The sequence below is a fragment of the Microchirus variegatus genome, assembly GCF_963457635.1.
Source record: "Microchirus variegatus genome assembly, chromosome: 7".
NCBI lineage: Eukaryota > Metazoa > Chordata > Actinopteri > Pleuronectiformes > Soleidae > Microchirus > Microchirus variegatus.
Genome location: NC_139808.1, coordinates 7896258 through 7924244, shown reverse-complemented (window position 1 = coordinate 7924244; position 27987 = coordinate 7896258). Strand labels below are relative to the sequence as shown.

General features: G+C 36.0%; 3 protein-coding genes across 3 annotated transcripts; 2 read left to right on the top strand and 1 right to left on the bottom strand.

The window, feature by feature from the left end:
- Nucleotides 1-6414: 6414 nt before the first annotated feature.
- On the top strand, nucleotides 6415-6990 carry LOC310929873 (uncharacterized protein; the record flags this gene model as incomplete). The annotated part of the gene is made up of 2 exons (XM_083892733.1): nucleotides 6415-6537; nucleotides 6655-6990. 2 exons carry the CDS (start codon nucleotides 6415-6417, stop codon nucleotides 6988-6990), a joined length of 459 nt encoding a protein of 152 aa, XP_083748859.1.
- A 4206-nt stretch (nucleotides 6991-11196) lies between these two features.
- Nucleotides 11197-11772, top strand: LOC310929195 (uncharacterized protein; the record flags this gene model as incomplete). The annotated part of the gene is made up of 2 exons (XM_083891916.1): nucleotides 11197-11319; nucleotides 11437-11772. The coding sequence occupies 2 exons, from the start codon at nucleotides 11197-11199 to the stop codon at nucleotides 11770-11772; spliced, it is 459 nt and encodes a 152-aa protein (XP_083748042.1).
- Nucleotides 11773-17888: 6116 nt separating this feature from the next.
- Nucleotides 17889-24655, bottom strand: LOC310929453 (transcription factor HES-5-like; the record flags this gene model as incomplete). Its single annotated transcript, XM_083892218.1, has 3 exons — nucleotides 17889-18137; nucleotides 24215-24415; nucleotides 24533-24655. 3 exons carry the CDS (start codon nucleotides 24653-24655, stop codon nucleotides 17889-17891), a joined length of 573 nt encoding a protein of 190 aa, XP_083748344.1.
- Nucleotides 24656-27987: the final 3332 nt, after the last annotated feature.

The following is a 27987-nucleotide window of genomic DNA, read 5'->3' as shown; positions in this document are numbered from 1 at the left end:
AATTTTTCATGATTAAAACAAGATTCCTGATTGTTTTAGCTTCTTAAATGTGAAGATTGTCTTTGTTTCTTCGTGCCACATAACAAAGAAATCAATACAACTGAATCATTTTGGTTTGTGCGCAAAACAAGACATTCAAGAACATTGTCATTTCCAGGTTTGACAAACACTGATCAAAGTTTTTTGTTTTTTTTACATTTTCTGACATTTTATGGACCAAGCCATTCGTCGATTAATGGAGAAAATAATCGACAGATTAATCGATTATCAAAATAATCATTAGTATAAAAACATTTTTCACCCAAGATGTCACTTAAGTCCCCTTGTGCTCCATTACCCCCGACTGATACACTTGATGGAGATCAGGAAGAATGAGCCAATAATAGCTTGTATATCCACTGCTTCTATATTTAGCAGTGTGATGTGTAAGCTTACGTCCATTGTTATCTGTGATATTGACTGAAATCTTTAAAAAAAGTCCATTGTGTAAGAATTAAGCTCTAATATTTCTCTTTTTTAATGCCAATATTTCGGCTGTACTGTTGTTGTTGGTGAGTTCAGTTTGTTATATGAACATTATTCCTGAGTCTCTGTGACATATTAGGAGGATTTTACGCCCAAGTTGCTTTAGATTTATTACATAGTGCACCTTTAATTAGTCAAACCTGCTCTTTTCCACTGACGCGGCGTGAATGCAGCATAAACTGTTTGGATCTTTCGTAACTCTCTGAAACCTGTTGGTATCTTAACTGTTGGCAGGATGTTTACATCGACCTTTTTCTGAAACGGTTATTTCGAGACGATCACGTTACAGCAAAACGTTAAAGTCAATACTACAGACGAAGCTCAAGTCACTTGTTGACATTCCACGATACGAAGAAATAGTACGACGTGAGCGAACCTGGAATCAATCTACTGGACTGATTCCAGGTCTGCTGTAGAGGAAAATGTGCAATATTACCTCAAGCTAGTTTTAATATGACAATGATGACGATGTGTGCGCTACCTTGTCAGGTTTCCATTGAATGCGGTGATTTTAAGTGAGGACGCACAGATGTAAGAAATCACTACAGGTGCAGAGAAAATCCTTCTATATAAACGTGCAAGAGCAAAGGTGATGTAGATAATAACATTATTTCTCTACATTGTTTTCCATGAGAGGGACCTAAGAAAAAAAAAAAACACTTTTGCACATAATTTTTTATACCTAAAGTTTACCCTAACTTTCTGTACCAGGGACCGAGGCCAGTGGAAAGACTGTAGATAGAAAGACGTGTGTTATTGCTGTTTTCTTATATCATCGTGATTTATGAAGAAACTTTATCGTCATTGTGTTGGGACATATTTCAATATTTTTCTTGTGATGTTATACAAAAAAAAAAAAACACATTAACAACAGTTTTTAATGATCTTTAAAATTTACTTTATTCATTAGTTGGTGAAACCTTGCTTAGCCATTTTTTCTCTCAAAGTGTGGACACAAGTTGTGCATATTATTGTCTCTTTAAATGGATAAATTGAAGTTACTGTTGTTTTGTGTCATTATGACATGTACATATTGATTTTGTCAAACGGTGCGAATGATGAGGTACGACATCAGTGACGGGACACACTGATGCCGTCATATGTCTAAAGTGGTTTTTATCATGTGATTCTAGGTTTACTGTCGTGTGACGGAGGCTGTATAGACGGCACAAACATTAGAACTGCAGTATTAGTACATGTAACACACACACACACACACACAATGTTGTCAAAATTCACGGAAAAGTGGTTTATAGTTTGTTCCGAATGCTCCATGATGCATCCATAAGTTACGAGTCGGTTCACTGACGCTCTAAATCTGAAAAGAACACTGTGGCATTTAAGGTCAGTCTCTTTATTTCCTGTGTTTTTCCAGAGTCGGCTGTGTTTGATAATAGTTTCAGGTCCGTGTGTGTGTCCAGTACAGAGATCGTTCTCAGAGACGTCCAGTCTCGCCAAAGCTGTTTTGATCAAATCGTTTGATATTGTTTATTGGGCATAAATAGAAGCTGTGATTTTATGGGATGTGTTTAGCTTAGCGGTGGCACAAAGAGGTCAAAAACTAAACATTAGCATTGGCCCCAAATGTTTCTTATAGTCCCATCTTAGTGTTCCTGCACGTGGAGGCTACTGATGAATTTACCGGTATTGAGTATAATTAGATCAAGATGAACTGGATTTAGTTTTATTTCACTTTTTAACCCATTAAGGTACACACCAAGAAAAAAGCAATTGAAAAATTATTTATTTGCATTTTTTATTCTTTTATTTTATTTTCTTATGATAACAATAACGAAAATCATATATTTAATTTAGTTTATAATTTAATTATTTTCTCATTAGACCCTACAATATTTCAGATACAGGCCTCTACCAAACGGTTGAGACGTCTGTTCATAATAAACCTTGTTTGCTTAATTCATAAAGTACAACATTCAGAACAAGTCACATTAGTGAGTGTTAACAAGTGTTAGTGAGTTCACCTTGATGCATTTTGCAATGAGATATAGTGACTTAAAGTGTGGTCGACCAAATGGTTGAGTAGAACCTTAAAGGGTTAATAAAGCAGATTTTTTAAATTATATTTTGCTACGTGAAAGTAAGCACAAGAATAAATAATTAAAATAAGAAACGAGTGGAATTTAACTTGATACTAACGTCGGAAAGAAAAATCTAAACTCAAGCTGCCATTGTGACATTTGTAATGATGCTAACGAATGAATCCAGAGGTGCTCTGTGAGCACGTATCTGTACGTTTATGTTTAAATCTGCACCAAAATGTGAAAAAATTGAAAATTCATGTCTCCAGCCTCTGAATTAGATCTACTCCATAAGTTAAAGGGTATAATTATGCATAATTCAGCAAACAAATGGGACTGAACTGAAGAACCATAGGTGACAATAGAGTTGATTTTGTAACCAAGTAAAGTTGATTTTGGGGCTTAATTTTTCTTAAAGGGGAAGTAAGTAGTTTATAGTGCCATCTAGAGGAGAGGCTGAAATTTACAACAAAGACCGGCTGCTCTGCTCACCCCCTCCCTTCCCTGAGCGCTACGGTATCCGCAGCTGGTCAATTGTTGTCCTCGTCGTCTTTCTCCGTGTCAGCAGATGAAGTGCGTGAGGCGAGGGAGAGGGCTACAAGTAAAGAGACGCTTGATTTGTTCTCTCGCGTTTGTCCTTACAGGCTCCGGTAGAAACATGGCGTCTCGCTGCTAACAGTGGCTATGCGGCCGCGGGCCGCGACCATGTTATTTTAAATAACTTTTTGAAACACTACGAAAATAAAACAAAGAATATTATACAGCGACTAGACAATGCAGGAGCACATAATATGTATACAAAAATGGATTTTGGGTAATATAAACCCATAAATACTACATATTGTCCCTTTAAATGACCCTGAAAATTAGTTCTTCTGGTTGAACGCAGACTGACATAAGCAGCGGCTTTATATAACTGTCATATTTCTGAAAGGTGGATTTTTTTTTTTCCCTTTTCTCAATTTAACCGCGCTTGTTCTTTCCCTTTGCTTCCAATTCTGCTAAGCTAAGCACATCCTGGACCCGTCACTGTACCGGAAAAAGATCAAAGTCATATCTGTCTTTTCATCTCACGTTATAGAAGATGGATGATGATGATGATGATGATGATGATGATGATGATGATGATGATGATGATGATGATGAAGATTCACAGTTATTTTAGTCAGGGTTTTTTTTTTTTTTTTTTCTTTTTCCTCAAACACTGATTCTGGGAGATGCCGTGAAACCAAACCTCCCCCAGGTTTTTGCTTCTACTTCCTCCTTCCTCCTCTCTCTTGGCTGTGACTCAAACAATCTGAATAATGGATGATGAAGAAAGAATATTTCATCTAAACCCCCCCCACCACCACCACCACCACCACCATCCTCCCCTTCACTCTCTGTGCTGCCGTTACAAGACAGAGAGCTGAAAATAGCACTGCTGTCCTCATGTGATGTGAATTAAGCACACTGGAGCGGTGACGCTTACTGCTGGAGAGCTCCACACTCGTCTAACTCCATCTGACATTCTCCTCCATCCAGCGCCACGACGCCACCTCCATCTGTCCGTGCAAGGGTTCTTTCTCAAGAGAGCGAGCTTTTTGGACTACAACGATGTACATGTGATTGTAATAAAGATATTTTAATTAGCTATGACAAAAGTGTTTTTTTTGTGTGTGTGTGTGTGTGTGTGCTTTCACTGATGTATTTACAACAAATACATTTACGGTCAAATATGAACAGCAAGCTTTGGGTTTAGAGATTGTGTCAAATTTACCTAATCCACATATTGCATGTTTTTGGGAATGTGGGAGAATCCGGAGAAAACCCACGCACACACACACGGGGTCATTGAATTGATATTATGTCTTCAATTAGCCAGGAACCATGTGAATTCATTAAATAAAACACCACTTACATACTCAAACCATCAAAATAAATATTATAATAGATGTTTTTTTATTGTGTTTGATCACCCACATCTGAAAATATCATTGTAAATATAAAGAGATGTCATGTTAATCTAAATTTCAACCTACAAAAATACATGTTTTATATTATTTGATCATGTTATGAGGGCAGAATATGGCATTGAGCATAAGAAAAACCCCCAAAACATCTTAAAGAAAAGAAAAAAATAATGAAGTTTATCATAATACCATTATATCACATTATAACAAAATAAACTTCAAGATGATGAAAATGATAAAATTAAGTTGGCAAATCTGGAAATGTGTAAGTATACTGTGTGGGAATCCTTTGATAAGTTTACTACACTCTTAGAAATACAAGTTCTAAGTAGAACCATATAAGGTTTTTCAGCTTGTCCTCATAGGAGAACCCTTTTTGGCCCCAGGTAGAACCTAAGGTTCCGCCTGGAACCCTTTTTAAAATCCTTTATTAAGGAAATGGGTTCTCTGGATCAAAATGGTTCTAACCATTAGTGTTACCAAGAACCTTTGAAAAACCCTTTTCTTCGGGATAGGGTTTTTCAGAAGCAAATGGTTCCAGGTAGAACCTCAGTCCTTGTAGAAGGACCCTTTTGGAACCCTTATTTCTAAGATGGATGAAATAATAATAATATTGATAATTTTACAGCATATATAAATTCCATAAAATCTTAAAAGAAATTTGATTGGATGAATGAAATTTGATCATCTTTGCAGCTATTGTGATACACACAATAGTATTGGTCAATCAAAGAGTTAAAGACACAGTGTGTGAAACCACAGATAAGTGTCTCATAGATTATTCAGAATTAAATAATATTCACCAAAATGGGAACATGTTTTGCAAAATGAAGATATAATTTGGGTATATTTTCATGTTTATAGGTGTGCATGTTATAGCTATAGCATAATAAGTGTAATAATAGAATAGAATGATTATGCTCTGCTGTGTATTATTGTTTTAATTGTTTATTATTTACTTTAAATCTAAATCTCTTTTAAATCCTTATATTTGGGACTCTGGAGGTCCTATCAGTCGGCAAAGTGTGAAAAAAGATGACTCACTCATGTTGTTGTGGTCCGCCTCAGTCTTAGTACAGGAGATGAAACAAGCGACGTTGACTCTGCAAAGTCCGTGAAAAGTTCTATTCTTGGCTCCACAGTGCAGCACAGAGTTCTACACAAACTTCCAGCCTCAGAGGATTTATCTGTCCAGTGGATACATGTTATATATGACGGCAATGTGCCTGCTGGAGCCTGCAAATGATCACTTTTCCAAATGCTAACTGCTGTTAGCTCCCAGCAGCCTCTGTGGCTGATGTCATTTCCTGTCCCTTAAGTTTCTTCTTCTTTTTTTTTTTTTAAGAGATACTACTATACAGAGCGTTGTGAACAGGGCTGTTTTGGCAGGGTGATTGAACTGCTGTGGTGCTTCATACTTATGGTATTTTGACCAAAGCATGTCACAGACATGTTCATTAGGACACCAGGGAACCAGGTTAACTTGGAGAAATAGGATATAATATGACTCCTTAAACATATGTTGATGCAGAGCCTCACTTGCACTGTCATAAAAATAATGGGTGTGGTGATCATTGACAACATAATAAAGTCATTCTGTAATTTAAACTCTACACTACAGGATATACTGTACATGAAAGTGACACACACACACACACACACACACACACTGGCTGTTTGCTGAGTCTATTCTCCGATGCATATGTGTGATGTGCATGTGACTTTGACACTGTCTGCCACCTGTTTCAATCACGTCCAACCATTGTCCACACCGTAACTCAACGTGTAGCATCTCTCATTGTCTCCTCCAGCTCTCTGATTGGCCCAGAGTGTGAGAAAGTGCAGTCAGACCAAGACCCACACATTCATATGGAGATGTGGGACTATAAATAGGAGGGATGAAGCCAGCAGAGATCAGATTCTCTCTACAGAGACCTCTACAGCACAGAGATCCAGACATGGCACCTACAATCACTGCAGCTCTGACCAACTCTCAGGAACATCTGACTCTCACTCACAAGGTAAATTGAAGAACATTGAAGAACATTTTCATCTTCTGTCATGACAGATTGTCTTTGTTCATGCTCACACTTTACTCCAGAATCAGTCCATTAATGACTTTGCTCTTTTCTCTGCAGCTCAGAAAGCCTCAGGTGGAGAAGTTACGCAGAGAGAGAATCAACAGCAGCATTGAGCAGCTCAAGTCTCTCCTGGGTCCAGAGTTCCTCAAACAGCAGCCAGACTCCAAGCTGGAGAAAGCAGACATCCTGGAGATGACAGTTTGTGTCCTGACACAGCTGCAGCAGCAGAATCAACAGCAGAGAAGACTGATGAGGAAGAACTTCAACAAGCTGCAGTCTTCCTCTGATAAGAACCTGACAGAGGCTGACTTCTCTCCTCTGAGCTCCACGGACCACACCAGCATCACCAAAGACAAGAGTCCAGTCAACAGCGCCCCCTGGAGGCCGTGGTAGACACCTACAGACTGCGGACAAACTCAGACAAAGTGGTCCAATATGAACTTGTTCTTCTGTATGAACAGAAATCTGTTTGAATACATTTATGTGTTGTTTATTTTACCTTTCTCTTTGAGAAAAAAAAATACATTTCCTATGGAATTTTAAATATATAAAGAGCTCTAATCCTTGAGCTGTGATTGTCCTTTCTGTAGATGTTTTATACATCATATACAATAATATAACGTACATTGATATGTATATTATTTTATCCTTTTTTTTTTAAAAAAAGGTTTGCTTGTAAACTTGTACTGTTCATGAAAACGTATGTTGTTTCTCCTTGATATGAACCTGCTTCAATCACTTTGTGATCATTGTAAATCGACATCGAAATCTGGAGTAATTGATGTTGACTCTCATACTGTTTATCTTGTATCAAGACGACTTTAACTGACTGCACACTAAGCTTGTGATGTATCATCCATACGTCCAACTGAAGCTTTTATAGAAGTAAATATTGAATGTCAATAAAAAATATGAAAATATTTCATGATGCTATCTTTTCTTCTTTAGCCTATTATAATAAAGTATTTTCGCTCAGAAACAACAGCAGCAAGTATTTGTTGTAGACAGGTGGATCCATCTTTACTCTATATCACTATAGAGCAGTCTTGTATGAAGTACCTTAAAGGGACACTTGAGTAAATGTACACGTATGTTACCAGAAAATGACTTTAGTAGATGCTAATGCTGTTACTTTTTATAGTATTACTTAAGCAAAAGTCTTAAAGTATACAACATTTACTGTACACAAGTATCAAGAGTACACAAGTGAAGAGTTAGGACTGAGCAGTGGCTCAGTGAGTTGTTCAACTGGAAGGTTTTTGGTTACATTCCATCACTTGTTCTTTACGCTCCCTCATTTGTTCTTTACGCTCCCTCATATATTTTCCGAGAAAATGTTTCAAAAAAATTATTTTCCGAGAAAATGTTTCAAAAAAATTATTTCCGAGAAAATGTTTCAAAAAAATTATTTCCGAGAAAATGTTTCAAAAATTTTTTTTCCGAGAAAATGTTTCAAAAAGAATTATTTTCAGAGAAAATGTTTCAAAAAAAATTATTTTCCAAGAAAATATTTCAAAAAAATATATTTTCCAAAATATTTTTTTTCAAAAAAATATATTTTGCAAAATATTTTTTTTCAAAAAAATATATTTTCCGAATAATTTTTTTCCAAAAAATTTTTTTCCCCGAGAACATTTTTCAAAACGAAAATAAATAAAAATAATTTTATTATGACAAAAAAATGACAAAAAAGAGTTTTCTATGAAATGTTCTTTTATGAGAAAAAAAAAATACGGGACAAAAAATGAACCCAAAAAAGCCAAATGAACCAGTAGGGGGCAGCATATTAGTGAAAATATGGGATGTCCACTGCTGTTGTAGTTGCACGTTCACACCGAGAGAATCTTTACGTTGTGTTACTTAAGCACAACTAGGGATGCACGGTGTTATATATACGTTATTTATCATGTTAACGACAGAAGAGACGAAATGAAAACCATTTATATCGGTAATCGTCCGAATTGTGAATATTTGGTCTTTGCTTTGCGTAAAAAAAAATGGAAATGGAGGCGTGTCTTCTTCCCCAGTCTCTCTTCATGAGACTACATTCCGTCACTGTCAATCACCAAAACAATTTCTCTGATTCTGTTTTTTTTTTTTTTTAAATAACACGTTATCTGACATGATACATTAAACCTTATCCTTGTGTTTTGTCACGCCTTTTTGCCTCCATGTGTCACTTTATTTGTTTGAATAAAATAAAACATCAAGTCAATAGTTTGCACTTGATGTTAATCTTTTTTCATTGTATAACCATCATATTCCTCTTTTCAAACACAGGAGCTCAAAGACAAGTCAACAAGTTCTAGTCAATTTAAAGGGGACAGCATGTAAAAAAACACAAAAATGTGGCGTTTGTACTAAAATGAGGCCGCACATAAAAGGTAACACGATGCACAGTGAGACACACGCTGGCTGTTCTTCCAGTGAAACGACACACTGTGGGAAACCAAAGAAAGCCCACTCACAGAGCCGCAGCGTGACAATAGATCTGGACGTCCGGCCCACACTGACAGATGTTCAGGGCTCTTAAATCACCACGTTAACAGGATATGAAATATCTCTCAAAAGTCGTCCTTCTGCTATTCTGCAATTCATCCTTAACATTTGTCACAAGAATTCAAATCGAAAGAGAAAGGTTTTTTACTTTGTTTGAGTTTATCCTTAAAAAAAATAAGATGATTGACACATAACATATAATAAACTATTACACATACAATATTCTAGTGTTGGAATGTACTTTTTTTTTTTTACAGTAATCTTAAATACATATTTATTTGATGTAGTCTTAATATTAGTGATACAATGTGTACTATTTCAAAGAATGTGGATGATTACTGTCCTTCTCGTTTCTACACTGTAAAAAATAAATCTCAACATTTCAAGGCAACTTAATGCAATCAATTTTTGAGTTTACAGCCCAACAAAAGATTGTGAGTTTTTAAAAAAAGTTCCATCAACTAATATTATTTTGTTAGACACATTTGTAAGATATAGTTGTGCCAACTCAAAGTTCTATTTTCAAACAGTTTGGCTAACTAATCTTTTTCAGATAATGTAAATAATGTATTAAAAAAAAAAAAAATTGAATTTTGAGTAGAGAGAATCTGATCTGATAAATTTCAAGGGAACTTGTTCAAAATATATTTTTTTAAATAAATGTGTTACATTATCTGAACAAGATTAGTTACCCGAACTTTTTGAAAAGAGAATTTTGAGATGACACAACTCTAACTTTAAAGTTTCTTAAACAAAATAATGTTAATTGATGGATCTTTTTAAAAAAAATCACAATCTTTTGTTGGGCTGTAAACGCAAAAAAAGAGATTGCATTAAGTTGCCTTGAAATTTTGAGTTTTCTCAACTTTTTTTTAATTTTTTTTTTTACAGTGTATAGTGTTAATAATATTTTAAAATACCCACATTTCCAATGGAAATTTTGAATTTTTTTTTTTTTTTTTAATTGGAGACGAGAGAAGTGTGGGAAAGCTCTAAAGAGGAGTCACAGTTCAAGTTGATTAGCTTTCTTAACGCAGACAATGAGCCTGACATTGTCCAGAGGGAACAGACACACTTCAGGAAGCAGCTGTCCCTCATCATCATCATCGACCTCACGTTCCTCATGGGTGAACGTTGAACATGATAAATATTCATCCATTTACTTGAATAAAAACTTCATGTATAGTTTATTTTATGAAATAAAAGTTTAGGACAACTGCTTCCATGTGAAGTGTGTTTGCGCTGCACTGTTTAGATTTGGATGATACATTGAAATCATGAATGTGTTTTTTCCCCCCCCTCCTCTCCAGATGGCCGGTGACGTCAGGCCGTGTCTCTGTTACAGCTCGTGTCCGGCATCGATTACACAAGCGTCTTTTGTTGTGCACGTGGGAAACCGAGAGCAACCTTCTACTCACACTGAGCACAGAGAAGCGCACCTGTTGCATCTGGACCACAGCAGCAAGACTTTGTCCCCATTTAAAAAGAAATAAGTCAGAATATCATCATATCTGATGAGGAAAAAAAAATACTTTCTCATAAACATCACAGTTTCTCTGTTTGTGAGCAGTACACTGTTAGAAATGAGGGTTCCAAAATGATACTTCTACAAGTACTTTGTACTTTTACAATACCTCTTATCTTCTTTCTTTATTGTATATTATGGTAAAAATGTTCGAGTTAAATACTAAATATTTTATGTAAAAACCTAGACCTCTTGGGGTAGAAATACATTTTTAAAGGCATTAGTTTAAATTCACTTATACACAGACTCTGAAGAGTGTTTGGTTTCACACATCTGTGACGTGATTATCAGCGTGTGCTCCGTCATTTAAGTCATTGATCGGCATCTGATCTCTCTTTACAGTCACCACTTTCCCAGAGTCTCTCCATCACCCCCCCCCCCCCACCCAGTCATTCAATAGTTAGATCTCAGGGGACTGAGATCTGACCTCTGCTAATGTGACCATTGAGCATGTGGCAGCTCTGCAGTCCCCTTTTCTTCTCTTAGGGCTCTCTGATTGGCCCAGAGTGTGAGAAAGTGCAGTCAGACCAAGACCCACACATTCATATGGAGATGTGGGACTATAAATAGGAGGGATGAAGCCAGCAGAGATCAGATTCTCTCTACAGAGACCTCTACAGCACAGAGATCCAGACATGGCACCTACAATCACTGCAGCTCTGACCAACTCTCAGGAACATCTGACTCTCACTCACAAGGTAAATTGAAGAACATTGAAGAACATTTTCATCTTCTGTCATGACAGATTGTCTTTGTTCATGCTCACACTTTACTCCAGAATCAGTCCATTAATGACTTTGCTCTTTTCTCTGCAGCTCAGAAAGCCTCAGGTGGAGAAGTTACGCAGAGAGAGAATCAACAGCAGCATTGAGCAGCTCAAGTCTCTCCTGGGTCCAGAGTTCCTCAAACAGCAGCCAGACTCCAAGCTGGAGAAAGCAGACATCCTGGAGATGACAGTTTGTGTCCTGACACAGCTGCAGCAGCAGAATCAACAGCAGAGAAGACTGATGATGAAGAACTTCAACAAGCTGCAGTCTTCCTCTGATAAGAACCTGACAGAGGCTGACTTCTCTCCTCTGAGCTCCACGGACCACACCAGCATCACCAAAGACAAGAGTCCAGTCAACAGCGCCCCCTGGAGGCCGTGGTAGACACCTACAGACTGGAGTCACGAGCACAGTGGTCAAAGACAACTGGAAGTGAATTCAGTGAAATTGAAGGACTTGTTCTTCTGTATGAACAGAAGTCTGTATCTGTGTGTTTGACATTTCCTGAGGAAATGACACAAACAATATCTTTCAAGTTCAGAAAGAGAACATCTTGTCATGCATGTTGCATGAATCCAATCTGATTGCAGCAGCAATTCTTATGATTATACCTCAGTCTACTTCATGTACTGGTATTATATAATGTTATGATAACATTTGTTATCTTTGATCATTTTGATCTTTGACATGGGAAATATTTAAATGTCCTTTTTATGGACATTAAACTGATCTGTTATCCATGTTATTCAGTTGTTAATAATTTGTCCTTTTTTGGACATGGATCGTATTGATAATTTCCATGAGAAACATTTAAATGTCCTTTTAATGGACATAAAACTGATCAAGATCACTTTCTCTAAAAGTTTCGCTTCATATGTTAACTGTGTTAACTGTGATGTTTGTTACCTCTTGAATAGTTTTGATCATGTTGATCAATTGTTGACTTATTGTCCTTTTTATAGACATAAAATTGATCTGTTGTAGGATCAAGATCACTTTTTCTAAAAGTACAGAAAAACTTCATATATCTTTGACATGGGAAACATTTAAATGTCCTTTTTATGGACATTAAACTGATCTGCTTTAAGATTATAAATAGTTTTCCCTGATAGTTTTGCTTCAAATCACAATTTATGTTGTGATGTTTGAATAATTGTGTCCATGTTAATCAGTTGTTCATTATTTGTCCTTTTTTGGACATGGATCATATTGATTATTGACATGAGAAAGATTTAAATGTCCTTTTTATGGACATCAAACTGATCTGTTGTAAGATCAAGATCACTTTTTCTAAAAGTGTTGCTTCATATCTTCATGTTTCCTGTGATGTTTGTTACCTCTTGAATAGTTTTGATCATGTTGATCAATTGTTGACTTATTGTCCTTTTTTGGGGACATGTTGTCATTGTTTACTGCAGATCATTTGATGTGATTATTGAAACCTGATCTGTTGCAGATCAATATGCTTGAACTTTTATTGTGAAAGTTTCACTCTAATGTCACAGTTTTATTGTGACAATATGACTTTATTATTTTCAGGATCAGCTGAAGTTTCTGATCACTGAGAATAATGTTGTCTTATGTAAAGTGCTTTTGTTTTTATTTATTAAGAGCAAACCTTTAATCCATGTGTTCAAAAACAGTGAAAGTACAGTGAGAACTGTGTCCTCAGATACTTTGACCTGTTTGTCTTTTATAAAGACTGTTGTTCCTTGACTCTCTCAGAGTACAGTGTGTCTTGTAGAAATCTACAAGTTGTTGTTGTGATGCATCATCACCTGGAGTTGAACTGTTTACACTTGTTTATTGAATAAACAAACACTACCTGATTGAAATATTGCTTACTTGTTGTTTACATTCCTCTTCTATATGATGGTGAAGATAAGAAACTATAATATAAACTAATCTGCTTTCACTTCAGTATGGAATGTGAAGGTCAAAGGTCAAGATCACATGCAGTATCATAACCTGCCAGATGATGCAGACTTTCAAAGTAAAATGTCATTTTTTTTAAATAGGTTTTATAAGTCCTTTAAGTTTGATGACGTTACACATTCTTTATCTGCAGAAAGTTAAATTAACCTTCATTATACCAGGCAAGTAATTCATTATTCACAATGGGATAGAATATCAAAAGTAATAATAAATAATAATAATAACAATAATAAACATAATAAACATTTACAAACACATATTGAACATATGACACATATGACAACAACTATTAGCAGCTGACAAACAGGGGTGAAGGACTTTAGAAAACATGGATGACTTTACAGTCACGTGTTTTAACGTAAAACATTTCTATTTGACTTTAAAGAGGTCGCTCAATTCGTCTGATGTGACGTATGATAGGACACACTGTTTAGTGTGGGAAACCAGAGGAAACCGACTGTACGGCCTCTTTGATGAAGGAAATGTTTAACTTTAAATGAATGAATGGATATATTTATTTTGGTTACATATAGGAAAAGTAAACATGAAGCAAGATCGTTTAATCCAATTATGCCTATAAACGAAAAAAGGAATCGACGGAAACGGCTGAACCGAGAAAATCTGAAATGTAGAGAAAATACATACAACTGTTCCATAATTTTACCTCCAAAACTGACACACATCTATATTTTAATGTTTGTCAAACACATAATCCTCGTAAAAAGAATCATTTCCGTCTCTTAGTTCAAAGAATGTCTGAATGCAAACAGGAATAGTTTTATTCACCACACAAAAACATCTTCTTTACATCTTTAAAGAGTCTTTAAAGTCTTAAATTATCCGTCTTTACAACACTGTCACTGAGACATTTTACACAACAAGAGTAAACAAATAGTGACTCAGCTCAGTTTCACTATGACAAAATATCAATGAAGAACACAATATAAACAGCTAATGATAGTGATCGACGCTATTTAAAGGTAACAATTATCACTGCTGCTTTTGTACCCAAGCAACATGTGATTATAGACAATTAAGTTATCAGTCAAGATTATTGTTATGTATCTTATTACCACCATGTCTACAACAAAGAATATTTATTATATATCATATATATATATATATACAAATATAGAAAATTATGATCAATATATAACATTAACACAGGGCCATGAGTTTGCAGTATCTATTCCTTTCTCTTTATTTAAGGACAACACGTGTTGGTTGGTGGTGTCCAGATGTAGCAGCTGTTTGTTTGGTGTGAGAAAGAAAGTTTCCCTGACTTTCTCACACTGGCTGTTTGAATGAAGTGGTCAGAGACGATCAAAAACCACAAAAGGGCTTTTTAAGAGACAACCTTTTGTTGGAACGTGAGCTGTAATGGAGACACACAGGCTGACATCACCAACCATCTGGAGGGAAACCACCTCATTGGTTAGCTCCAAAAAATGTCATTTATAACAACTGAAAGAGATCAAAATACTACATATAAATACAAAATTCATTTTTTTTGGCGTGTGGTTATTAAGATCTAATTCAATATAAACGTATTTCTACATATATAACAGTTAATTTATGTTTGGAGGTCTACATGAGCAGCAGCTGGGCCTGACTTGCGCCAAATCTGGGACAATAGACGACCGCTGGTGTGTTTAAGGATGCTAATCTCACTGCTCTGCGATTCATTTGTCCAGAGATTTCCCACACTCTGTCCGCTGACACATCGTTTCCTTTCATTTCCTAACTTTGAGATCGATGTGTTTATTTCACTTTTAGTCCTTGTTTTTAACAAAACACTCAAACGTGTATGTAAGTGTTTAGTGCGGGTCATGTTCTTAAAAATAAAGACAGATGTACAGCGTTAATGGACGACATTGCTTTAACATAATCTCATGTTTTATTATTAAAGGTACAGTGTGTGACATTTGCCATTGCTGGGTGGTTTTCACCCAAGCAAATACATTTATGTGATTTTCATGAAAACTAAGTTTTCATATTCATTATTTATTTATTTTTTGAATTTTTTTGTTCTCAAATTCCTAATTTTCCAGTAATTTTGGAGCATTTTTATATGGTCCCCTCGTGATGCTTTTCTATAATTTTGTTAGACATGACACAGTTTAAAATAAAAGAACACTACTTAAATTTGTCATGTTTTGTCATGTTTTGATATATAAGTACTTTTTATTGGGTGTATTTATTATCTCGGGTAAAAATCACCCGGCGTTAGTGATGGTGTTTTGAATTTGAGCGTTAGTGTTCTAGGGTTAAATACAGTACAGTAGCCCACAATGGACAACCTAAACACCTTTTTTTTTATTTTAATGCTAACTGAAGGCTGCAAATGTTCTCTTTATACATTGCTTTTGATTTCTATTACGTCAAACTATCGTTATTTACTTGCATTCCTGAACAGAAAGATGCATTTTAGTGATTGAATGTTGAATGAAGTCCATAATGTGTGTATAAAAAGGTGAATTCAGTTGGTTATTTTACCAAAAAAATCTTATATAAAATTGTCATATGTTCATTGGCACCTTTTAAACATTTCTCCATCTAATAAATGTGCATTTTTGTTCTTGCTTTGATGCCTCAGTGGTTGAATGAGTCCACATCACCTCTGAACCTCTTCAGGACAGAGGTTTTCAGTCTATTGTCCCAAATGGTTTTGTGAGAGATTTTGCTCCGGTTTCCCACACGCTGTCTTTTCACTGGAGGAACAATGGATGTGAGTCTCATTACTCATCACGTTATAGGAGACAAAAGTTGTCTTTGAAGCTTTTTAAAAAAGAAATTCCAATAGCCAAGGAAGCGAGGCCTGCACCAAAACTTTGACTCAGCAATCACGTCATCTTCAACACACTTAATGTCACATGATGAGATTGAAGATATACAACGACCATGTTTGTGTGTCTGAATGATTAAATACACTCTTAGAAATAAGGGTTCCAAAAGGGTTCTTCTACAAGGGCTGAGGTTCTACCTGGAACCATTTGCTTCTGAAAAACCCTCTCTTCGAGGGTTCAATCCTTTTTTTTCAAGGGTTCTTGGTAACACTAATGGTTCCAGTAAGAACCATTTTGATCCAGAGAACCCTTTAAAATGTTCCTGAATAAAGGGTTTTAAAAGGGTTCTTAATAACACTGGAAACTTTATAAAATGGTTCTCCTATGAGGACAAGCCGAAGAACCTTGTATGGTTCTACTTGGCAGTTTTATTTCTAAGAGTGTACTATATTAAAGAATGATTCTGCAGTATGAGATATGAAAAATGATAATGGGCGAGACGACAAAGATATCCTTCGTAACACAATAAGGCTAAAGATGAGATGACAAGAACAGAAAATATCTTTTTGATCAAGTAAATGTTTTATTGAATTTCAATGATTCACTTGATAAAAGCCTCGACTGGAGGAAAGTAGACACAGGGAATCTGCACTCAAAGTGAGCGGAGGAAATCATCGTCTTTACAAAAGACAAAACAACATGAAATCAGTTTTCGATCAAAACATAATAATGAACACATCTACGACTGTAAAAACACAGATTCTGGAACAAATCAGATGAACACAGCTCCACAGAGCTACGTTTCAATCAAAACCCATAACATAGTTATGAAAAAAAGGGGGTTACACAAATATCATTTTAACACATGACACAAAAACGTATCACCTGAAAAAAGTGAGTGATAACATTAAAATAATTGATCTTAAACCAGATCAGAGGACTTTTACATTATTCTTACAGCAGTGACTGATGCAGATTAAAGACAATAACAGAACACCCATTATGAGCCATTATGATAATTGCTGACGCAATCAGGGAGGATTCATGCAACATGCACGACAAGATGTTCTCTTTCTGAACTTGAAAGAGTCTATAATCACATGAAGTGAATGAAAGTAAACAATTAATGTCCCCAAAAAAAGGACAATAAGTCAACAATTGATCAACATGATCAAAACTATTCAAGAGGTAACAAACATCACAGGAAACATGAAGATATGAAGCAACACTTTTAGAAAAAGTGATCTTGATCTTACAACAGATCAGTTTGATGTCCATAAAAAGGACATTTAAATATTTCTCATGGAAATAAACAATATGATCCATGTCCAAAAAAGGACAAATAATTGGATAAAAAATATTCCAACATCACAACATAAATTGTGATATGAAGCAAAACTATCAGGGAAAAAATATTTATAATCTTACAACAGATCAGTTTAATGTCCATAAAAAGGACATTTAAATATTTCCCATGTCAAAGATCAAAATGATCAAAGATAACAAATGTTATCATAACATTATATAATACCAGTACATGAAGTAGACTGAGGTATAATCATAAGAATTGCTGCTGCAATCAGATTGGATTCATGCAACATGCATGACAAGATGTTCTCTTTCTGAACTTGAAAGATATTGTTTGTGTCATTTCCTCAGGAAATGTCAAACACACAGATACAGACTTCTGTTCATACAGAAGAACAAGTCCTTCAATTTCACTGAATTCACTTCCAGTCGTCTTTGACCACTGTGCTCGTCTCAGCAGTCTGTAGGTGTCTACCACGGCCTCCAGGGGGCGCTGTTGACTGGACTCTTGTCTTTGGTGATGCTGGAGCTCAGAGGAGAGAAGTCAGCCTCTGTCAGGTTCTTATCAGAGTAAGACTGCAGCTTGTTGAAGTTCTCCATCATCAGTCTTTTCTTGGACTGTGTCATCACCTCCTCACTGGACAGGAAGTGCGCCACCTCCTGGGCGCACCTGGAGTAGCCCCGATTGACAGCAGCCGAGTCCACGGCTCGGTTCCGCTGCTGCAGCCGCCTCAGGACACAAACTGTCATCTCCAGGATGTCTGCTTTCTCCAGCTTGGAGTCTGGCTGCTGTTTGAGGAACTCTGGACCCAGGAGAGACTTGAGCTGCTCAATGCTGCTGTTGATTCTCTCTCTGCGTAACTTCTCCACCTGAGGCTTTCTGAGCTGCAGAGAAAAGAGCAAAGTCATTAATGGACTGATTCTGGAGTAAAGTGTGAGCATGAACAAAGACAATCTGTCATGACAGAAGATGAAAGTGTTCTTCAATGTTCTTCAATTTACCTTGTGAGTGAGAGTCAGATGTTCCTGAGAGTTGGTCAGAGCTGCAGTGATTGTAGGTGCCATGTCTGGATCTCTGTGCTGTAGAGGTCTCTGTAGAGAGAATCTGATCTCTGCTGGCTTCATCCCTCCTATTTATAGTCCCACATCTCCATATGAATGTGTGGGTCTTGGTCTGACTGCACTTTCTCACACTCTGGGCCAATCAGAGAGCCCTAAGAGAAGAAAAGAGACTGCAGTGTGGCCACATGCTCAATTGTCATAATGGGTGACAATAGTTAGATCTCAGGGGAGTAGGTGGAGAACTGGGCAGTGATGGAGAGACTGACGGAATTCTGTGTGAATCTGGGAAAGTGGTGACCCTGTAGACAGAGAAGATCTGCTGCCTGATGCTGATCAGTGACTTTGTCTGGACATGTTCTCAAACATCAAATATGTGAGACCACCGGCATTCCCACAGACTGCATGTGTCAGGACTCACAGATGGGTTTTGAGGGGTAGCCAAATAAATTTGCTAAATGTTTTCCAGCTCTTTAAATAAGATTTTTATAAAAACTATACTGTTCAAAAGTTTGCGTCACCTGTACAATGTATTTTCCATTAAAAGTCACACTTTTATTCATCAAAAGAGTTGCAATATGAATAGAAAATATAGTCAAGACATTGACAAGATTAGAAATAATGATTTTTATTCAAAAATAATAATTTTACTCTTTCGTCAAAGAACCAGCAAAAGTGTTTTCAGCTGTGCTAACATCATTGCACAAGGGTTTTCAAGGGTTTTCTAATCATCCAATAGCCTTCTAACACGATTAGCAAACACAATGTACCATTAGAACACTGGAAATGGGCCTCTATACACCTATGTACATATTCCATTAAAATCCAGACGTTTGCAGCTAGAATAGTTGTTTACCACATTAAAAATGTATAGAGCGTATTTCTGATTCATTTAATGTTATATTCATGGAAAACCCCAAACTTTTGAACGGTTGTGTTGAACATGTTTCTTCTCCGGGAAGCAGACACAGATTCAGAGTCAGATTTAAACCCACAAAGTGTGGTTTTAGTAACACAGACCGAAGTGTTCACACGAGGCTGGAGAAGCAGCAGAGACGCGTCCTGACTTGTTTGAAGCTGAAGAACGGGGGAGGACACACGTGGTCCAGGACACAAGGAGAACCATTATTAAAAGTGGAGCAAACAAAGCTTCAAATACACAGTTTCTCAGGATAGGTGAAAACTTTATTTAGATTAGAGAGTTGACACACCTGCAGCTAGAGCGCCGACCTAATGTCACAACATGATTTACTTATATTGTATACTTTTAAAAGTGGGTCACCAAATTCAAAAGGAAAGGAAACACTAATATAAGCTGTATGTTACTGTGTAAATATAGTGATGCTTTTCTATTTTATTATTTTTATTATTACTATGATCAGGATTATTAGTAATATTGATCATTTTAATTTGTCTAAATGATGTATAAAATATACATACAATGAAATAATATACATTAATTAATCTAATGGTTTTTTTTTGTCATTTATATTTTATGTACATGTTTTAAAATAAAATAAATGACATTAATTTAACAAAGGAGTTAATCTCAATGAAACTTTAATGGTTAAATAAAGTTGATAATGATCAGTCAAGGTGTATGCATATGTACCATTGTGTTATTTGGAAAATCAAAAACTTAATATTTTAATTATAATTTTTTTTAACTATCATATCCATGTTTGTATTTATTCACGTGAGCATGTATGGACTCGTGCTGCTGACCAGACGTAGCAGGTGTTTGGTCGGTTTTGTACGATCCGTGGTGTGAGTATAAAGTTTCCCTCACTTTCCCACACTGTGTCATGAATGGTGTGGTCAGTCCGCCACAAAAGGACGGTGAAAGGAGCTTTTGTGGGGCGGATGGTGGACATGTGCTGCGGGGCAGAGGCACGGTCTGACGTCACCGACCATCTGGAGGGAAAAAGGACCTCACCAGTTTTGCCGCCGACGTTGTGTAGTTATTGTTGTAGGACTTAAAATCTATGTAGACTCTTTTGAGCGGTCGTGTTGCAACTGCTGCTCCACCTGGATTCAAATTAAATTGAATTAAAGTGAAGCTTTTGCATTGATCAGGATTTTAGCTGGGTTTTTTTTTTTTTTTTTTTTTGGTGGGGGGGGATCAGAGGGGGTGTGTGAGAGCCAGCTGCTTCCTGAAGTGTGCCAAATCCCTCTGGACAATGGACGAGTGCTGGTGTTGTTAAGGAGGCTAATCAGGCCTGAACTGAGACATACTTCTGCAGAGCTTTCTCACATTCTGTAACACGACCGCTCACGTTAACGTGGGATTGTTTAAGACACGAGCAGAAGATTGAGTTTTCATTTACAATTACTGCACTTTAATTAAATGTGATCATACCTTAGATAGATAGATAGATAGATAGATAGATAGATAGATAGATAGATAGATAGATAGATAGATAGATAGATAGATAGATAGATAGATAGATAGATAGATAGATAGATAGATAGATAGATAGATAGATAGATAGATAGATAGCTAACTAGAACACTAACCAGATAGATAGATAGATAGATAGATAGATAGATAGATAGATAGATAGATAGATAGATAGATAGATAGATAGATAGATAGATAGATAGATAGATAGATAGATAGATAGATAGATAGATAGATAGATAGATAGATAGATAGATAGATAGATAGATAGATAGATAGATTGCAAGCTAACTAGCGCACTAACTAGCAGGATAATAATAATAATAATAATAATAAAACCTTTATTTGTATAGCACCTTTAAAAAAATTTTTTTTTACAAAGTGCTTTTTTTACATAAAAATACATACACGCATGTAAACATAATCTGTACACATAAATACATTTTAACTGATTAATGGTGCATACAAAGAAAGAAATGAGATAAAAGGTTAAAAAATCTAAGTAAAAAATTAAGATAAAAAGAGATGAAAAGATAAAAATAAAAAGACAATAAAAAGACGACATCACATAAAGGCCAGTCTATAAAAATACGTGTTAAGAAGTGATTTAAAATAAGACACTGATTCAGCAAACCTTATCTCATCGAAAAGATAGATAGATTAGTAGCTCTCAAGCTCACTAGCAAGAAAGATAGATTCTAACATGGTAGCTCACAAGCTTACTAGAACACTAACAAGATAGATAGATAGATAGATAGATAGATAGATAGATAGATAGATAGATAGATAGATAGATAGATAGATAGATAGATAGATAGATAGATAGATAGATAGATAGATAGATAGATAGATAGATAGATAGATAGATAGATAGATAGATAATTTATCATCAAAAGAAATTTAGAAATTCCAGCAGTATCCACAAAGTTAACAGGAGAGTGAGGAATGTTATTGTTAACGTTTTCCCCCTTGAGTGGAGTTAAAGAACCGGGTATTATGAATTTGCAATAAAACTGAGATTAACAAGTATATTGATTATGTCGCAGACTATTAACATTGATCTGTTTGACATTTACAATAAACAATCCCCAGATTTGATTTGCCTCATCACTATGAATTTGTCAGAATAATTCAAGAACTAATTGCATTTTTTCACCTGATTCTCTTGAGGTATTTTGAGAACTGTTGAGAACTGAAGTTAATGAGCATGAATTGACATAATAAGCAGGTCTTTTAGGTTTAATACTTTCACATTCCTGCACACAAAGGTCTTTAGTTGTATTATCCAATTGAAGGCTCTGTGAGTGAGCTTGGTTTTTTTTGGTTCCGCACATTCTTTCCATTCATTGCTTTAAGTGAAATAAAACGTTTTCCCGCTAAAACAGAAATGTAAAGCCAAACTGAACAATTTTGTGACTTATGATGACTCACTGCACTTAACTCAAGAGACATGTAGTTGACAATAATCCCATTTGATCAATCTACACTAATGAAAATAGACTTGGATTATATTGTAAAACAGTTTGAAGTAAACTGCCACACTTGACAGAAACATACTCCAGATGATTTAGGGCTTTTTTGTGTGACAACAGAATGAGAAACAGGACTGAATAATAAAATGACCCATCATCATCATTGTAATATCCATTTAAGAAGTGACACAGGAATGCAATATGCAAATGTTGGATTATATTTGATTTATTTAGAAAGAATGCTGGCAAATAGATGTGATGATACATTACAACAACAACTTGGTAAAAATACAGTTTCTCCAAGAAACACTGCACTCAGAGTGAGCGGGGGAACATCGGTCTTTGCAAAAGACAGAAACATTATGAATTTCAATCGATCAATGAACATTCATTTGTAAAAACACTGAACCTATAACGGATCGAGTTAAAACAATCACAAGATTAGTCTGACTTTTAAAATAAACATTCACTTTGTAACAAAAGTGAAGTACACAGTACAAAAAAGTCAAAAAACACACTTGTCATATTGTCACAATAAAACTGTGACATTAAAGTGAAACTTTCACAATAAAAGTTCAAACATATTGATCTGCAACAGATCAGGTTTCAATAATCACATCAAATGATCTGCAGTAAACAATGACAACATGTCCCCAAAAAAGGACAATAAGTCAACAATTGATCAACATGATCAAAACTATTCAAGAGGTAACAAACATCACAGGAAACATGAAGATATGAAGCAACACTTTTAGAAAAAGTGATCTTGATCTTACAACAGATCAGTTTTATGTCCATAAAAAGGACATTTAAATGTTTCTCATGTCAATAATCAATATGATCCATGTCCAAAAAAGGACAAATAATGAACAACTGATTAACATGGACACAATTATTCAAACATCACAAGATAAATTGTGATTTGAAGCAAAACTATGAGGGAAAAATATTTATAATCTTAAAGCAGATCAGTTTTATGTCCATAAAAAGGACATTTAAATGTTTCCCATGTCAAAGATATATGAAGCGAAACTTTTAGAAAAAGTGATCTTGATCCAACAACAGATCAATTTTATGTCCATAAAAAGGACAATAACTCAACAATTGATCAACATGATCAAAACTATTCAAGAGGTAACAAACATCACAGTTAACACAGTTAACATATGAAGCGAAACTTTTAGAAAAAGTGATCTTGATCAGTTTTATGTCCATTAAAAGGACATTTAAATGTTTCTCATGTCAATAATCAATATGATCCATGTCCAAAAAAGGACAAATAATGAACAACTGATTAACATGGACACAATTTTTCAACCATCACAACATAAATTGTGATATGAAGCAAAACTATCAGGGAAAAATATTTATAATCTTACAACAGATCAGTTTAATGTCCATAAAAAGGACATTTAAATATTTCCCATGTCAAAGATCAAAATGATCAAAGATAACAAATGTTATCATAACATTATATAATACCAGTACATGAAGTAGACTGAGGTATAATCATAAGAATTGCTGCTGCAATCAGATTGGATTCATGCAACATGCATGACAAGATGTTCTCTTTCTGAACTTGAAAGATATTGTTTGTGTCATTTCCTCAGGAAATGTCAAACACACAGATACAGACTTCTGTTCATACAGAAGAACAAGTCCTTCAATTTCACTGAATTCACTTCCAGTCGTCTTTGACCACTGTGCTCGTCTCAGCAGTCTGTAGGTGTCTACCACGGCCTCCAGGGGGCGCTGTTGACTGGACTCTTGTCTTTGGTGATGCTGGTGTGGTCCGTGGAGCTCAGAGGAGAGAAGTCAGCCTCTGTCAGGTTCTTATCAGAGGAAGACTGCAGCTTGTTGAAGTTCTTCATCATCAGTCTTCTCTGCTGTTGATTCTGCTGCTGCAGCTGTGTCAGGACACAAACTGTCATCTCCAGGATGTCTGCTTTCTCCAGCTTGGAGTCTGGCTGCTGTTTGAGGAACTCTGGACCCAGGAGAGACTTGAGCTGCTCAATGCTGCTGTTGATTCTCTCTCTGCGTAACTTCTCCACCTGAGGCTTTCTGAGCTGCAGAGAAAAGAGCAAAGTCATTAATGGACTGATTCTGGAGTAAAGTGTGAGCATGAACAAAGACAATCTGTCATGACAGAAGATGAAAATGTTCTTCAATGTTCTTCAATTTACCTTGTGAGTGAGAGTCAGATGTTCCTGAGAGTTGGTCAGAGCTGCAGTGATTGTAGGTGCCATGTCTGGATCTCTGTGCTGTAGAGGTCTCTGTAGAGAGAATCTGATCTCTGCTGGCTTCATCCCTCCTATTTATAGTCCCACATCTCCATATGAATGTGTGGGTCTTGGTCTGACTGCACTTTCTCACACTCTGGGCCAATCAGAGAGCTGGAGGAGACAATAGGACATGTGGAGCAGTAACATACTGAATTGCTGTCAAAGCCTCAGGGACAATAGTTAGATCTCAGGGGAACAGGTGGACGACTGGGGGCTGATGGAGAGAGACTCACAGAATCTGGGAAAGTGGTGACTCTGTAGAGAGAGAAGATCTGATGCTGATCACTGACTTTGACCGAGCACACGCTGATCATCACGTCACACACGTGTGACAATTACACTTAATGGTTAAAATAATCAGAGATTTTTGTGGATCTTTCTGTTGAGTCACAGTCTTACATTTACTGACTGCAGCACATCACGTTTTTATTCAAATGTAATTAATGTTAGTTCATTTTTTGATGTTTTTACATATGTTTTTATTATTTTATTATTGTAAATAATCATTCTACATAAGAACCATGACAATGATGCTGTCCAGACGTGGCTCAGTCTTCAGTTGATCATTATAAACAAATAATCAATGTATTCACATCTACATTCCACATAAGAACAGTGACCTTGCTAGTGTCCAGATGTGACTTGTGTCCTGTGGTCAGTGTGAGTAGAAAGTTGCTCTCAGGTTCCCACACTGACTCCCTGTTCTGTGGTCAATGAAGCACAAAGAGACTCTGAATGGAGCTTTTGTGTTTGATCCTGGACGTGTGTTGTAGTAAAAACAGAGCCTGACGTCACCAACCATCTGGAGGGAAAGAGCCTCATTGGCTGTTTCTGACTGTCTGTAAACATTTGAATGTATATGATGACAGTTTATACGGCAGATTATTGAGTCATCTTTCACTTATGATCACGTTATTTTGACTTGTCAATCATAACTGTGTCCTTGTGTCAGACACATAACTTCACATCATACATGAGGGTGAGAGGGTGAAGCAGCTGTTTCCTGAAGTGTGCCAAATCCCTGTGGAGAAAAGTCGACTGCTGCTGGAGTCAAGGATGATAACTGATCTGACCTCTTCTTCTTCTTCTTCTCTCCAGAGCTTTCCCACACTCTGTGCTTTAAACCAAATAATACTGATGAATGACTTTGATCCACACACCTAAACACACATTTTTCTAAATTATTTTGATCTACTGAGCCAAAATCTATCACCAAAAATCACCTCTATTTAAAATGAAACATTAAAAACATCATAATAAAGTTTCAGATGTGACAGTGTGATGCTCATTCACTCCAGGTGAAATAAAGTCAGGACAGTTTTGCTGCTGCTGTCCAGTTGTAGCAGAGTCTTTTGACACGTGCCTTGTTGTCTGTGTGTGAGGAACAAGCTGAGCTCAGTTTCCCACACTCACTCCCCGAGCTGTGGTCAGTCAACAACAAAGAGACGGACGTGTGTGTGTGTGTGACAGATGCTGCTGGCTGTGTGTCGTCATAGAAACACAGCCTGGACCGTCTGGAGGGAAAGGATCCCATTGGCTGCCACTGACACTTTGTACAATTTGACATCACACTGAGAAAATCCTGTCATCAAGTTTCAGACAGAGTGACTCGGTGTCTCACATCAGCGTCAAACACACTTCCAGTGATCATCACTGTCTCATTGCTGACCATCAGCTGGACTGAAGTCTCTGCTCCATACGTCTGTCTGTAGGGGGTTTCCTGGAGGAGGCACCTGTTTCATAAAGTGTGCCAAATCCCTCTGGAGGATTATTCTGCTGTGAGTTTTTGCTCTGATGATTAAATCCTAACAGCTGATGTTGGTCAGGTCCAACCTGTGAGTTCAGCTCCTTCATCTCTCATCCTTCTATCTGTACATTCATCCCTGATTTTTGACTGAAAAAAACAAACATAAATATGAATAAACTGCACATTTATACAAAAAGTTTCTTCATTTCAGAGCCAGTGTCTCAGGTCAAAGGTCAGGATCTATTGTCCCACAGGACTCTGTGAGTGAGTTTCCTCTGGTTTCCCACACTCTGTCCTTTCACTGCACAACAATAGAAGTGTGTCCTGTTATAGGTCACATTAGACACAGTGTGTGACCTCTTTAAAGGTCACATTAAAAAACAACAACTTTACATTAAGACAAGAGGATGTTGCAGTGAGACATTTGTTTGTTAATGTACAGTTTCTCCTTCAGGTTGATGATGTCACTTCCTGCAGATAAAGAGAGAGACTGAACTTCACCAAACATAATTACACATAAACTAATAAGACCTTTGAAATACTAGAATGGTCTTGGATATCATTTTAATAATTAATACAGTATTTATGTATTATTTTGATTATAAATATATTAAAAAATAAGAAATTAGCATATGTAAATTTCAATTTTGATCAAATTGGTTGAATTAATCAGCAAATATTTAATTTGATTGACAGACAATTAATGAATAATGTATGATTTTCTCTGTAGAAGAAAATACATGTATTGTTCTTTAAATCATTCAATTATTTACAAAAATGTACATGTAGAAAACTTATATAACTCAGATGTTTTTGCATATATATGCAGATAAATAACTTATGTTATTCCAAAATGTCAGATTAAAATCTTTACATATTTATAAAATGTCAAAATCCAATAGTTACTTTAGATTTATTTCTAAATACTGAGTTTTTCTTTGAAAGACATTTAAAGCAGATGTTTATAGTTTCTTATCTTCATCTTCATATAGAGGAGGAATGTAAACAAAGAGCAAGTAAACAATATGTTCATCAGACAGTTTTGTTTATTCAATAAACAACAAGTGTAAACAGTTCAACTCCAGGTGATGATGCATCACAACAACAACTTGTAGATTTCTACAAGACACACTGTACTCTGAGAGAGTCAAGGAACAACAGTCTTTATAAAAGACAAACAGGTCAAAGTATCTGAGGACACAGTTCTCACTGTACTTTCACTGTTTTTGAACACATGGATTAAAGGTTTGCTCTTAATAAATAAAAACAAAAGCACTTTACATAAGACAACATTATTCTCAGTGATCAGAAACTTCAGCTGATCCTGAAAATAATAAAGTCATATTGTCACAATAAAACTGTGACATTAGAGTGAAACTTTCACAATAAAAGTTCAAACATATTGATCTGCAACAGATCAGGTTTCAATAATCACATCAAATGATCTGCAGTAAACAATGACAACATGTCCCCAAAAAAGGACAATAAGTCAACAATTGATCAACATGATCAAAACTATTCAAGAGGTAACAAACATCACAGGAAACATGAAGATATGAAGCAACACTTTTAGAAAAAGTGATCTTGATCTTACAACAGATCAGTTTGA